Here is a 15,250-nt window from a genome sequence, read left to right as displayed (position 1 = left end):
TAATGTGTTTCACTTATTAACAAGGGGCTAAGGGGGAAAAATAAAACATTTTCCTGCTAATCATAATTACCGTTACGCCTCTCTAACAAAACCTTCCACACTATATTTTAAGCTACAGCTTGTTCTCTCCTAACCCCATTCTGCAACGTCATTTGGGCAAACCTGTTGAGGCCTTCATTTTGAAGTGTCAGCTTTCACATCTAGAGACGTTTGGTGGGTCTCAAAGCCTTCCTCCTTTCATTGGTGAATTGTGAAGGGCATCACCATGAACTTAAGAGAGATGCACAACTGGAAAATGAGCCAGTGCTTGCTCTTCACGTCCCTTCCTCAGGATTCTCCTAAAACTAGAGTTTAGGAGAATCCTCAGGATTCTCACCTAAAACTAGAGTGAAAGCTGCTTTCTGTGTGAGACACGCTGAACCTGCTGAAGATCCATTCAAGCACCAGGGCAGTTGCTCTCAGAACTTACCAATAAACTTCAAACACTTCACTTAAAGATTCATAACAGTAATTTCTCAGCTTGCAGGAACCTGAACATATTGTGCACTGTATTGCTCCATATTCAGTAAAATTACTGAAAAGCTAATTGGTTCTGTTTTCCCTCAAACCAGGACAATGACTTGTGGCATGACCATTGAGGACTGAAAAGGCAGGGCAACAGCCTTTCAACTGTTGTGTATGAGAGTAATTCATACACTGGCTGGTCTTTCAAGGTAAAGCAAAGACCTTAGACCCCAGACCAGCCTGTATCCAGCATTCCCACAGGGAGGGTTCCCAACCCAGGAGCTCACTGAGTCATTCCCCAAACCCCACTGTATACTTTTATCATCTCATATGTACAACCCCAACCAGTATCTCTGCCTACCTGTGACAGAATACCTGAAACAAAACAAAAAGACACCGAAAAGGAGTTTTTAAACAAAAAAAAGATCAATATTCACTTTCCAGGAAAATACAGTATAATTGGAACTTTAAACACATGCTTCCCTCATCTGTATTAAGGCCTAAGAGACAGATGTGCTTTAATAAAAGCAGACAGTATGAAGAAAAGTCCTTCCACTTTTCTCTTCAAATTCCTGTAACAGCTCATCTATTTCATTTTCCATGTCTTCTGTGTGCTGTATCTAGAAGAGGAAAAAAAAAAATACTAAGCAACCAGACTCCAAGGATACCATGTAGTTTAGAAAACTGTAATAATTCCAGGCTTTTGGCTTACTGGGAAATCTAACCCAGCAGGCTGGATGAAACACTGGGTGCTTTACTGAGATTCCCAGCATTCCCAAACATGTATCTATTTTGTACCATGTTTATCTGCATATCCTTCCTCCTCCAACCCACTGAACTGGCACTTAACTAGTACTTTGTTGAGTAGGCAACATCCAGCCTCGCTAGGTACCGAATGGAAGCTTCGGAATAGCTACAGGCACACTGAACAGATGGCTGAAATTTCAAGTCCTTGAACCCTCTTTGGCTTTCTGAATCTGGAAAGGATTTCAGACCAGAATAGATCACACAGGCTGGAGTAAAAAAAATTAAAAAAAAAAAGCCTGTTGCCGCACTGGAATAGGTGAACTCATCAATTTGCAGAAGGAAAGAGGAAAGGGAACCTTCCTCTCTTCTCTCCACTGTTTGAGTGCAGCTGATTTCAGTCGTGCTTCAAGAGCTACAGCCCCTGATTGTGGATGGCAGAGGGCACACATCATGCACACAACAGGGTGGTGCCATTAAATAAACCTATATAGGATCTTCTTCAAATGCATCATGGTCCAGAGTGCAACCTGATGTTTAAATCCCACGTATTACAACTGCTTTTGAAATGGATGTTTCTGCCATAAACAGTGTTCTGAGTATAGGCTGAACACATGTAACTGTTTTGTGTGGTGCTTTGCAAAACTGCTTTTCATGTAAGTTATCAACACATTGGGTTTGAGCACACAGACCCAGAGCCTACTTTGGAAACAGTGAACTCGGCTACAACTCATCTGTTTGCACAACAGCTCCAAAAATCACCACAAGAATTTGGAAACTTGTGTCTCACCACGGATTTTACTTAAAACAACTTTTGCTACGTGCAGGACGTTGAAGGAGAAGTGAGCAAACCCCAACCCCTGCGCAGTTGGCAGGGTCCAGGCACCCACAGGCAATGAGCCCCCTCTACTTACACACTGGCAGAGCTCACAGATGAGGAAAGCACCTAGGGTGGCCTCCTCGTGGTTATCCTGAATGTCCACATTGATCACATGTACTGGCTGACACGTCTCCTGCTCTCTGGAATTTAAATCTAGTTGAAAACAAAACACACAGAACAGGAAAACTTTGGGTGGAATGGTATATTTTACACAGAACGTACATAAGATTTAAAGAAAATACATAGACATTGTCCAACTCTGCCTTCTCCAAACTCATGTTTGGAAAATTGTTTATTTAATGTGGTCTTGAACAGTAATTCCTCTTAGTTCAAAAATGAGAGATGAGTTCTGGAAACAAAAGAATTGAGTTTTGTGGAAGGGTCATGACACCTTATTTGCTGGTCAAGAAAATTTACTGCCCACCTTGCTCTGACAGTCGTTAAAGAGTGATATCAAGATTCTCAAAAGTCAAGAATGATTTTGGGCTTCCTCACCTGAAGAGCTTTAATTGCTTGTTTTTCAAAAAAGCACTACACATCCAACACTCTGAAAACTAAACTGCAAGGTGAACTCCTACAAGTTAAGGACTGACAGTCACATTAGACAATTCTAGCTTTAATGTGTTTCACTTATTAACAAGGGGCTAAGGGGGAAAAATAAAACATTTTCCTGCTAATCATAATTACCGTTACGCCTCTCTAACAAAACCTTCCACACTATATTTTAAGCTACAGCTTGTTCTCTCCTAACCCCATTCTGCAACGTCATTTGGGCAAACCTGTTGAGGCCTTCATTTTGAAGTGTCAGCTTTCACATCTAGAGACGTTTGGTGGGTCTCAAAGCCTTCCTCCTTTCATTGGTGAATTGTGAAGGGCATCACCATGAACTTAAGAGAGATGCACAACTGGAAAATGAGCCAGTGCTTGCTCTTCACGTCCCTTCCTCAGGATTCTCCTAAAACTAGAGTTTAGGAGAATCCTCAGGATTCTCACCTAAAACTAGAGTGAAAGCTGCTTTCTGTGTGAGACACGCTGAACCTGCTGAAGATCCATTCAAGCACCAGGGCAGTTGCTCTCAGAACTTACCAATAAACTTCAAACACTTCACTTAAAGATTCATAACAGTAATTTCTCAGCTTGCAGGAACCTGAACATATTGTGCACTGTATTGCTCCATATTCAGTAAAATTACTGAAAAGCTAATTGGTTCTGTTTTCCCTCAAACCAGGACAATGACTTGTGGCATGACCATTGAGGACTGAAAAGGCAGGGCAACAGCCTTTCAACTGTTGTGTATGAGAGTAATTCATACACTGGCTGGTCTTTCAAGGTAAAGCAAAGACCTTAGACCCCAGACCAGCCTGTATCCAGCATTCCCACAGGGAGGGTTCCCAACCCAGGAGCTCACTGAGTCATTCCCCAAACCCCACGACTTGGGGTGAGCTCACACTGAGCTCACTGCACTGTGTTCACACAGAACCCAGTCCCCAGCTGAGATCCTTCTGGCATCTCTCACTGACTCATTTGAGGGCAAAGCCACAGCATGTTTTCAAGTGTGCTAACCACGCTCCAGAACAGTTTCTCCACCTGGAACAGGAGGTACTTATTGTGGATAAACTGCTTGGTAAGGGCACAGGAAGTCTTCTGCAGACAAGGGAAGGGAAGCTGCATAAGGAAGAAGGCTTAGACTTAGTTTCTCCATCAACCCAGGGTGAAAAAACGGTCATCACATAAAATTTGCTAGTTTTCGAGATCTATGAGCATTTTCAAACCCAACACATATTTGAGTTTCTCCAAATGCTTGCGATTTCCTTATGTCAGTCCTTAAAATTGCTATGCACACACATTCTGTGTAGCTGCCCACACCAGCATCTTTTAGAACTAAGCATTCAGCCATCACTTCTTTGGTACATATAGTTTAAGTCATGGACTGGAGCTCTTGTCCCTACTGGTTCTCCTGCAGCAGGAGTCAGAGGAGACAGAGATGTTTCCAGATTTGTGAAGGACTTCAGGGAGGAGGGAGGAAAAAAGCATCCAAATTTAACTTGGTTTATCAGTTCAAGATCCTTACCTTCTACTACTTGATCATAGACTCTTTCTTCACACGTTAGGATCAAATCAAAAACGTCTTTGCAGTTCTGGAATCTTTCTGGTCGTGGCTTGATTCTCTTATTTCTGTCCAACATGTGTAAAATCCCATTCTGTGTGTATCTGAAGTTGCTTGAGTTAAGTACCTTTACTTTAAGAAAAGTCATAGTTTTGAACAAATTAAATTGTTACTGTATCTTTAAAATAAGATTCTCTTTGTTTGCAAATATAAAGACCAGTGACCACTAAATGGATTCCTAAGGTGGCAGCAAGATCACCATCAGGGTAATTAATGCAGCTCCTGGTGCAATGTCCTACATTCCCTTAAGTCACTGCCCCTCACTCCAGGAGCCTCTGTCTTGAAAGTCAATCTTATGGTGTTTCTGGTGTCAACTGCACATCTGTATAAAATCCTACTCAGGCCTCAGGTTTATGCAACCAAACTTCCAAAGAAAATTAAATCTATCACAGAAGCATCATCCCTTAAAAATATCCCAAGATGTGTAAGTGGGAAATGAAGAAAAACACTGACTTTATGCCTGTCAGAACTTCAGTCACTGTGTGAAAGGAATCTGTTCTGCTGCTCGGTAGCTATATTTACGCTGGTACTGTAACCTCCAGGCTCAAATTTACACCCTGTATCCCCCCTTTCAGACAGGGTTCACTAACCCCACTGTCTTCTCAGCCTCCCGGGACGTGCAGTTTCACCAGGAGCACCCCAGGGTTGACAGTCACCCATCTGCTCAATGGACTAAAACCAAACCCCCTCTAAAGGCAAAGTTTTTCAGGTAAATTCGGAATACCAGGAAAGGTTTGAATTAAGAAAGGCTGGAAACTGATGCACCTTTTCCTTGCTTTGAAGCGGCAGTATTTTTAGCCATCTAAGTATATGTATTTTTCAATTAAAATAGCAGTAAGGATAACGGTCTACAATGTCTTGACATAACAGAAGAATTCTGAGCAAAAAAAAACTTTCCATCATTAGTAGCAAGTAAGAGATTGTGTCCTTCTTGAAAAGGCCATATATGTATCTAGCAGGTATCTTAGTTCTTTTCAGAGCACAGTCCTATCTGCTGTAGCAAGAAACCAGCAACTTTCTGTCTACCTTTCTGCAGCTGCCCTCTGGTATCTCCAGTTCTGCTGCCCCAGGTAGTCAGACCCACACCCACTAATCCACAGGCTTCAAAGTGTTCTTCAACAGTTTCCAAGCAAATGGCCTCCAAAGCTTATAAGTCTTTCAAGTGCTTAAGCTACATTAGAAATAAACCCCATCTTTCTACCTGTAGAAGTCTAATTTTTATGGAAAATATGTTCAGTGTGATGTGTCAGCATCATCTACTTGCCTAAAGAAAATTTCAGTTTTGAATCATAAACTGGATGATACGGTGTTTATCACAAATACACGTTGGCAATTCTCTCAGCCAACTGACTTCTCTTCAGGTCACCCCCAAGTCTTTTACTACTCTTCTTTCCCAAAAGATTTCTCACTATATAGTTAAAAATTGTCCTTTACAAGCTCTCTCACAAGCAGCCCTTGTGCACCAGCACCTGCTGGTTCCTCACAGCACCCCAGTAAACTCTCCTTGGGTTTGTCATGCTTGGAGAAAATCCACTTCAGTGGAGCTATTTCAGACCCCTGCTTATTTGCAAAGCATGAAAATGATTGCAAAAGCCATTTTCAAAATACTTGTAAACATCTGGCAGCACAGCTTTGTTCCGTTTGAAGGCGAGCCCTTTCTGGGCTCTACAGTCCTCATTTCTACATCATGCAGCTCAAGGAAAAAATCCACAACATCCCACACACTTTTTTTGGGTTCCTTTTTTTTTTTTCCCTTTCTAGGATAAAATGTTGCTGGCATCTGTCCCCTAGCTTTCCTGACTGAGCTTGGAGACAGAATTACGCATATTCAAAAAACCCACACAGTCAAGCTTTCTGCTTCACAGTCGAGCTTTCCGTTGCCAACTTACAGCTATTTTTTTTCCAAGGGTCCATCTGCCTATAAAAGGAGACTGAAATACGCAGTTAGGATTCATGACACTTTCATATTTGGTTGTCTGAAATCTTTTTCACCTGGAAAAAAAAAAACCAACCCAGTGCATCATCCTTTCAGCAAGCAGGGGGAGGTGATCTGCATGATGGTTTTCAATGCATAATCATAACCCAGCTTCTTTATCTTCATTATTACTGGTTCCTGCTATACTGCCAGATGTTGAATCATTTAAGTCAGACCTTGCTTCCCTTCCAACTGATTTCAACTCTGCTCTCCCTGCCCCTCTCTGCTCTTTCTTTTCAGCAGTCACTTTGCTAAATTCTCCCCTGGCTTTCAGTGCTGTTGTCTGGCCATAGTGGCCACCTGAACTCTACCATGCCCAGAAAGGCAACAAAACACACACACATTGATCTAAGAAGCCTTCACCTACTGCAAACTGTCGGTACAGTAAATCCATCACATTATTACAGTGAGTCCGATTCAGATATCGCCTTTATTGGAAGAACTATGCTAAACAGATCCACAATATAACAAAATTTATGCATGTCAACTCAGTAATGGAAAGACTTGATACCAAGAGGAGATGTTACGACACAAGTTGAGTTTTTCCAACAGACACAGTGATGTTGCTTGCTCTTAACAGCTACACCCAGCTACTTCTATTGGTACTGACTGTGCATTCTCTCCATTTACTTAATGATATCCTGTAACAACATATTGATGAAAATATACATGTATTTAAAAAAAAATAAATAAGAGTTGTGCGTGTGTGTGTTTAGATTAAACCCCTAAAGCTTTCACAGCTCCTGCTACCCAAATTTAGAATTCCTGTCACAGATACCAGAAATGCCTTTTACCATCCACTCGACAGGTCTCTGCTCAATACACATCCTTTACCCCCTCTCATCAGTTTATCAGTAATTAGCTCACTGACAGGACCCCGAGAAAACTAAGCACGACCTGGAAGGTGCATGTTGCCAACAGGACAGTCTCTTCCCCCTTTTTTCCAGCACCGTGCAGCCAGCAGTGACTGCACCTAACAGACCCCACAGCCATCACTCTGCTTTTGTTCAGACACCCACAGCATGGGCAAAGCAAGAAATGCAGATTTTACCAACTGCCTGGACATCAGCATGTGATGCTGATGCATCCTCTCTTCTCTCTCTCTCACACTCAGTGTTTGCTTTCACAGATGTCCTTTCATCAGAGCATTTGCTTTGAACGGGGCACTTCAAACTTCAAAACCTCTGGCCAACATGATGTGAAAAGAGGATGGACACAGGAAGTCAGTCAGTACAAAAATAACAAAGAAAATACAGTGACCCACAGTATCCTCTCTAAATGCCTTTCCCCCCCTCACAGCAAATTTAAAAGTTCTAAAACACCAAAATGCTTCTAAGTTTGTCAAGTCGTCTCCAAAAGTCTCTACTGAAAGCAATTTCAAGATGCTGTATAAACTACCCTCAGAAGTTCTACAGAACTAAAAGTCTATTTGCTGGTTTCACCCGTCTTCTACTGCTGCTAAAGTGAAACTGGCACACGAGGGAACATCCACAGGATAACACAGATCATCCTGAAAAGCACAAGTGTTCCCTTGTTTAATATATTCTTGTCATTATCTCCACACGTTGATTATGATAAAAGTAATTCCTTGCTCTCCCCTCCCCAAGACTGCACTCTATGTCATAAAACCTACAATGAGGTTAAAATTAAAATAAATAATAATAGTTTTTCCCTACCCCAGAGTGTCCTTTTTCAATGTCCTTGTTGAAAGACAACCATGACAACTACACTGCTTTCACACACGTCCCTCTTCCCGTTTTGCTGATGGTGTTTCTCGTGTCGCTGAACAGGGTGGCAAAGATTTGCTGATTCCCAGACTACAAAACTCAATAAAATGTGGATTGCTGGTTTTGTTAGGAAACTGGATCCTTACAAACCAGAAAGATATTTCTGGCTGTAATTTCCTGAGAACTATTGTTGGAAATTCATTAAGAAAAAAAAAATCTAGGGGCTGAGAGCTGCAACATGAGTCAGCCCGTTAACGCTGCGTGATGATTATCGCTGTCAGAGGTCAGCTGGGTAACGCGTTAAAAAGAGGTGACAGGCAGACTTAGAACAATGACAACAACAGAAATTTCTCCTACAGATGCTACATGTTATTCCATTCAGGTACTATGAAAATTAATTGGAAAAAAACCCAACCCCACTCAAGCACATGCTCTTGATTATTTACACTCTCCCCTAATTAGGTTTTCCAGGGTCTGTAATTTTGTAACTGTTAAAGTTGTATTGAATACACTCATACAGTTACATAAAAATCACTCATGGTGTAATTAATTTTTTTAATGACTCAAATGTTAGCACTATCTCCCCATTTATGCCTGCGAACACACTCACTCCTCTGTTTAGCCGTAGTCAAGACCAGCAGTTATTCCCAGTTCTATTGCAGAAGCCAGCTTTTTAGGAAACTAAAGATGGTTTTTAGAACAACTTGTAAATCCGTCCATGAAGAACTAAAGGGAGTCTAGGCATGCTCTTCTTCACACCAAACAGCAAAATCTAGTTGGAATGTGACATGGAGTTTCTCTGCAGGGATGAACAGCACCTTTTTTTTTTTCCTCTCCCCTTTTTACAACAGGTCCTGGATAAAACATGGTCTATTCCCTAGAGAACTACACACTGAGACTAACTCCCCCAGTACAGCAATATCAAAGCAGACTGCCAGCACCTGAGAGCACTAAATAACCTGCATTAAAATAAGAGCCAAATGCTCAGATTTGACTTTGCATTAAGAATTATTCTGCCTCACTCCACCCCGGTATGAAGTGCTACCTTTTTGTCACACCCAACCCAGCCTGAGACCATCTGACACTTCCAGGCCTCAAGGTTTATGTCAAATACACTTCTCGAGGAGAAGTGCAAGAGGACAAGAAGAAAGAGGAATGAAGAAAAAATTACTATAAAGTACTGGCTGTCACTCAAGCATTTTTAATCACCAAATAAGCTTATAGAAAATTATGTAGGAAAATCAAATTTTATTGGCATTAAATAAAAATGGATACCTTGTTAGGGCACAAAGGATATAGAAAGATACAGGGTACAGAAAGCAACTAGTCTGCACAGAAATTATTAGGGATTGTGTTTGGAGAATCCGTACTTGAGGTTGACAAAAACCAATAGATTAGCAAAGAAAAAAACTGGAGGCTTTGATAAATCCTGAGATCAGACAGTTAAAAGGTTGAAAGCGGCACACTGCACATCACTAGACACATTTGAATCTGAGTACAAGATCACTGCTTCTTTTCCCAGAGCAGCAGGAATCAAGAATACCTATAGACTTCACTGGGAATAAATCCAGCTAATGCTGAGGTTTTCTCCCAGTAACTAGGATGATGGGGCTCAGTTTTGAAATCCAACAAGGCCACAAAATTCTGAATGGGAAACTCAGAAAGAGGTGATGGACTGAAGTCAGATGTAGCCAGATGAGTTCTGTTTCCTACTAAATGATGGTTTGGCAGAGCTCAGTGTCCAGCTGAAATCAAAACACTCTATAATTCAGCAGGGAGATTTCAACAGCAGTTCAACCTCAGAGCTCGATATGCAGGAATGAACAGACAGGAATGACCATCCCCTTAGGCCATCTAAGCTCCCCGTTTATAAAGGCGTGTGTATTTCAGAACTTTTAAAGCATCACCTGGATACTGAGTACCTCATAAGAAATGCAAGCAAGAAAACTACATTTCAGGCCTGCTTCTTTATCATATGATGCTGCGTTTTAAAACAAAAGCTTCTTTGTTTTCCTTTCTTACCACTACTGCTTACAGAGCAGCATTTCAGTGGTAGCAAACCACACACCTAGACAATTTACTTTCAGAAATATTCTTCCTACCTTAAGAAGAAATTTAGATGAATTCAACCACAGAGGTTTAGAAGGGTGTAGAAAAATACCTACATCCAAGATCGTCAAGGTAGAAAATCTTCCTTGATAGTTGGTGAAAAAGAATCTGGTGTATCCATAGCCTACCTACTCTGTTTTAATGCTTCCACTCTCCAAGAACAAAATCATCATCTAAAATATCCCTGTCCCCTCCTCTTGGCGTAAGGGCACCCAAGCAGGTGCCATCAAGATGACTAGTCTGCAGATGACTAAACTTAGATGAGGTAATTATGCAATTTACATATCAATATATTGACCTATTTAAATGAAAATCCTGTATGATAACAGGAAAACAATCTCTTATTGATCAAAGTATTCAGTAAGTTTCATTTTAACTCCCAGGTGAAACTGAAAATGAAACTCACAAGTGATTTGTGCTGAAAGTTTTAGGGTATATAAATTACACAGTCATCTAAAATATACTAGAGACCAATTTATTAAACATAATTAGGCAAACTACATTTGCTAAAATGTATACACACTTTTTAGGAAAAAAAACATCTTTAAAGTAATGGCTGGCACCCAAAGCTTCTGCATCTTCAAACGAATCTGACATGCTGATTATTCATTTTGGTGCAGCTGTCACCGCACTCAAACACTGCCATTCTTCATGAAAAACCAGCAGCAGAGCAGAACGCTTCTCACACTAGCATGAATGGCATTTGCAGGTCTCTTTTCCATATCATCTTAATTTATTTATTAGTATCTGTATTACAAACAGAAGATATGTTGTGTTAAACCCTGCTGGGCAAAATGCCCGGGAACTAGACATTTCCTTAAAGGAAGCGTGTGTGTGGGGGTGAGACGTCCCAACCTCCTTCTCCCTTCGGAATCACTTCCTTTTAGAGGGAATAAAAGACTAAAAATGGGCACCACCAGCTCTACTTTCCAAGCAACTGAGATTATGACTGTGAGAACATCCAGAGGGCAAACTGTCTTTCATTTAGAATTAAAATTGTGGGGTTTTAGTACTAATCAGAGTTTGTTCACAAGTCTTTTGTGGCTCTGTGTGACTTAATGCTGAGAATGAGAGATCCCAAAATATCACAAAGATACTAATTTGGGTTAAATGATATTTCTGATAACATTTGTGCCTCCCTTAATGACTTGCAAAGAATGGAAGCGTCACTTGGTTTTCATTGCTAAGGAGAACTACGCAGCATTTCTAAGCTACACGCTGCACAGATAAAATCCAACTGGGCACACCCACAGGAGCTGGTCCAAACCTGACCATGTGCTGGCCCTGCTCCTTTCCTCGAGGCTGGCTGAGCCCCAAAGCTGAGGGCCACATACCCACATGTCACTGAAAGAAGGAAAGATCCTTAGTTTAGGTCAACTGCTAGACAGTGACCTGTTGGAGCTGAACAGGTGAAGCTGTATTTGATGAAATTGGACAGATAGAAGCTGTGAAAGGGGAGGAGAGAGGGAGCAGTGGCCAAGTCCACTGCCAAAGAGCTGGAGAAGGGATCTCACAGACGTACCAGAGAGACAAGGATTCCAGAGACAGAACACAACAAGATGACTTCAAAGATGTGGCACGTTTGACTATGCCATCAAAGAGCTGACCACACACTTGGATGAAGTTCAAGAGGAGTTCGATTCCGATTGCTGGGATCTAGTGTCTCGGTCACTCGGCAAGAGAGCTACAGGAAAGTCCAGTATGTGACATGGCCAGGTAACAAAGGAATACAGAAATCCTTGTCAGGAGCAGGAGGCAAGCAAGAGGGAATCATAAGAGGGTCTTAAGTATCACACATTACTTGTGGATGCTCTTCCCAGGTTTAGAAACGAGGGCCAGATTTCAGAAGATGAGCAGCAAATGCCATAGGACGGGGCAGGAGGGAAGTACTTTGAGGTAGCTGTGAAGAGAGAGGTCTGTGACAAAAAAATATTAGTCCTTCCTTTTAAAGTCTCAAAGAAACAGGGTCTGCAATAACTATTTTCAAATTGGCTTCCGTTGTTGTCATTGCTTTGTACTGTAGCACTCAAAGGAAATTTTCAACTAAATAGCTACAGCTGGATAGGGCAACTGAGATAAAGCAAAACACAGGTATTACAAAACCTAAAATCAATTAAGCCACTTCATTTAACACACTTGGGAAACCTGAGAACACATTCATAAAGACAGCGGGAGCACTTTTAAACAGCAGCATGCAGAGTGAGAAACACGCCGGAGGAGGTCTGTGGCAAACACTCCTCAGCCCAGCCCTACAAACAGGATACTGAAGAGGGATGTGCTTAATTCATAGCCTGATTAACAACCAATTTTGCAAATCTCACAGACACACAACTTGGGCGCCCTGGGTAAACACTTCCCACAATAAGGCCTTCTCACACTCCTCGTTAACATGTCCCTATTCTTGCATTAAATTCATTACTTATTCATAAGTATCATTAAAGATACCCCAGACTGCCAGTTCTGTCCCTGGGCAGCAGCGAAGCCACACCACCTTCTCCCCCTCACCCCACCCCAACTTACTACCTTCTGAAAATACAGTATTTTAATCACTTTGGGTTTTTCCTGACCTGATATCTATGCTATGCCAATTAGAGGTACATGGGAGCAAGACTGTCTGAATTCCTTTCACAAATCCTGAAAACAGAGATTTCACCAATTAATACCACTTTGGATTTTAACATTACTTTCACTACCTTGTACCAAATCAGTCAAAAAGTACCCCATAAAGTAGCAGCATTACATTCGGGAACTTTGGATTTTAACATTACTTTCACTACCTCGTACCAAATCAGTCAAAAAGTATCCCATAAAGTAGCAGCATCACATTCGGGAAAGGTAAGCATTTAAATGCATATTTCTATTAGCTTCCCTCTTTTGCTGACTTTGTCTCAGATATGTATTGGAGAATTTTTTTGAAAAGAGCTCTCATGTATATGAATTTCTCAGGGCTGACTGAGCTCTATTGGGGATGCGAAGCTCTTCAGACAACTCTTGCATGTACACCATACATGAACAACATCTTCCAAGAAGAATTCCATGCCAGCAACTATTCTCTATATCAAGTAGGATTTTTATAAATACAGTTTCTACTAAGATGGGAAGTAAGAACCTGGCACATGTTCCCGTGGTAGGCTGCAGATCTGCACTGCTAAATACTCTGTATGTTGGTCCAGTGCTGAAGCCTTGCTATATTTACTCTAATTGAATAAATCTGGCACCTGGATCCCCAAGTGCCAGAAAAAAATATATTTTAAATTCGCAGAAGGATATATGCTATCCTTCACAAAACACCAATCCAAGTACTTCTGTCAATGCTTGAAGCACATGCCTGCACACACCTTTGTGTGCTCTAAGAGGACAAGGAGGCTGACCACTGTCAAACTGTAACAGTGGCTGTCTTACTTGGATTTCTCTTACCTTTAACATTTTTCTGATCTTCCTTCTATCAAGATGTGGGCTACTGATCACGCTTTCAAATGCATCTGAAGTTTACAACCAATTTTTCATTGCTGTCTGTTAGAAGTTTTCAAATCACTCCTCTGTCAGTAGCTGAAAGATGGACACGGGGCAAGCTACGCAGAAGTGAGTTATCAAAGTGCCTCACAGAAGCAGGTGACATAAGCCACATCAGATGTAGATTATCAGAAAAATCTGACACAGTTCACTTGATTTCTACAATTTGTACCTTTGGCAGTGTTGAGAAATTTTTAAGATCAGAGTCATTAAACAAAAATGATGAAGCATCAGACTTTCACTTGCTCTTCCACCCCCAGAAGTGCTAAAAAGTTTGTCTTACATGAACATAACTTGATCACTCTAGAGTCAAAAGCATAAAAATTAAGCGCTAAAACTATGAAGATTTATTTCTTCTCAGTAAATTAAATCACACTTACTTCTTCACAGAAGTATTTTTCAAAACTCTCTCCTATAACTTATGCTGTTGGCTTTGCTGCAAGTTTCTAGATGCTTTAGTGAAGGCAGAAGCTAAAAGATGATCATCAAAAATGATCTATAAACAACTCACCCTAAGGAGTCAGCTATGCAAAGAGTGAACATTATTAACGTCTTGCTGCATTTATTGCTAGGGCTACTTATGAAAACTTCCTGTACTGTACCCCAAGGAACAGAGCCAATGGATTATGATCTGCTTATGCAGCAAAACATATTTAAGCAATGCTAATTTTGCCTGGTGCATTCGGGAGGCCAGCAGATGGCAGGGACATATTTTGGCTAGACATTCAAGTAGCCTTATTTTTAACATCCATTCAAATATGTCAAGTCTCAGATCCAAATGTCACCTTTCCTTCCAAGAATGCCCTTTTGAAGACACTTAAATATTCAAACATATGCGTTCATTCACTGAGCTCATACACTACGACTGAAACACAGTTGATGAAATCACTCAAACTCCAAGTGGATTTTACAATAGTTATCAGCCTCAGGCCAGGCTGATCTGAGAAGATCTCTTAGTCAGAATTCTTGAGAGCATCTGTTCAGGACTCACCTTGATCAAGGAAATAAAACCTTCCAAAAGACTACCTAGAAGACAGACAGGATGGCAGAGGATGCTTTATAAGCTGGAAAAGATTTAATATTAGACTGGTGTCTGTAGTTTCTACCATGTTGCAGAAGTTCAAATACATGGGAAATACTACTAAAATAACATATATTTGTTTTTATGTATTTTAAAAATAATTTTAAGTATTTCCTTTTTAACATGAAGGAAAGCAAGATTAACAAATACTACTAAAATAACATATATTTGTTTTATGTATTTTTTAAATAATTTTAAATATTTCCTCTTTAACATGAAGGAAAGCAAGATTAATGGCAGTCTGTTCAGAAGCCAAACTAAGAAGTACTAAGAACTGCTGCCTTTGGAAGGCCTGAGATTTTGTAAATTGTTTTGGTCTTATGATCCTTCAAGGAGAAAAAGGGACTGGAAATCAGCTTATGGCTGGAAATACAGAGATTTGCAGAAATGTGCCTCTTAGATGGTTCAAATCCAGTTTAAACACTGCTTTCCGTCCTCATCCCTTCCCTCTACTTCTAGGAATATTACAGTACTTTGAAGGACGTAGCTTGACCTTGGTCCAACGAGCAGTTCTATTTCTTCCCTCGAGCAGAACCCAGCACCACGCTCA

The 15,250-nt window shown here is 40.9% G+C and overlaps 1 protein-coding gene and 1 long non-coding RNA gene across 2 annotated transcripts; both read right to left on the bottom strand.

Moving 5' to 3' along the window:
• Positions 1 to 941: 941 nt before the first annotated feature.
• Positions 942 to 5,078, bottom strand: LOC106887669 (RNA polymerase II subunit A C-terminal domain phosphatase SSU72). Its single transcript, XM_014941336.1, has 3 exons — positions 4,200 to 5,078; positions 2,163 to 2,281; positions 942 to 1,124 (listed from the first exon to the last, which is right to left on the bottom strand). Exons 1-3 carry the CDS (start codon positions 4,381 to 4,383, stop codon positions 1,023 to 1,025), a joined length of 405 nt encoding a protein of 134 aa, XP_014796822.1. The 5' UTR covers positions 4,384 to 5,078; the 3' UTR covers positions 942 to 1,022.
• A 1,603-nt stretch (positions 5,079 to 6,681) lies between these two features.
• LOC106887772 lies at positions 6,682 to 14,838 on the bottom strand. The gene is made up of 2 exons (XR_001411960.1): positions 12,884 to 14,838; positions 6,682 to 12,799 (listed from the first exon to the last, which is right to left on the bottom strand). It is a non-coding gene; the product is annotated as an uncharacterized LOC106887772 (long non-coding RNA).
• Positions 14,839 to 15,250: the final 412 nt, after the last annotated feature.

This window comes from Calidris pugnax, unplaced genomic scaffold, assembly GCF_001431845.1.
Source record: "Calidris pugnax isolate Ruff unplaced genomic scaffold, ASM143184v1 scaffold82, whole genome shotgun sequence".
In the NCBI taxonomy this organism is placed as follows: Eukaryota; Metazoa; Chordata; class Aves; order Charadriiformes; family Scolopacidae; genus Calidris; species Calidris pugnax.
The sequence above is the reverse complement of the archived record's forward strand: the minus strand, read 5'-3'. Positions and strand labels throughout refer to the sequence as shown.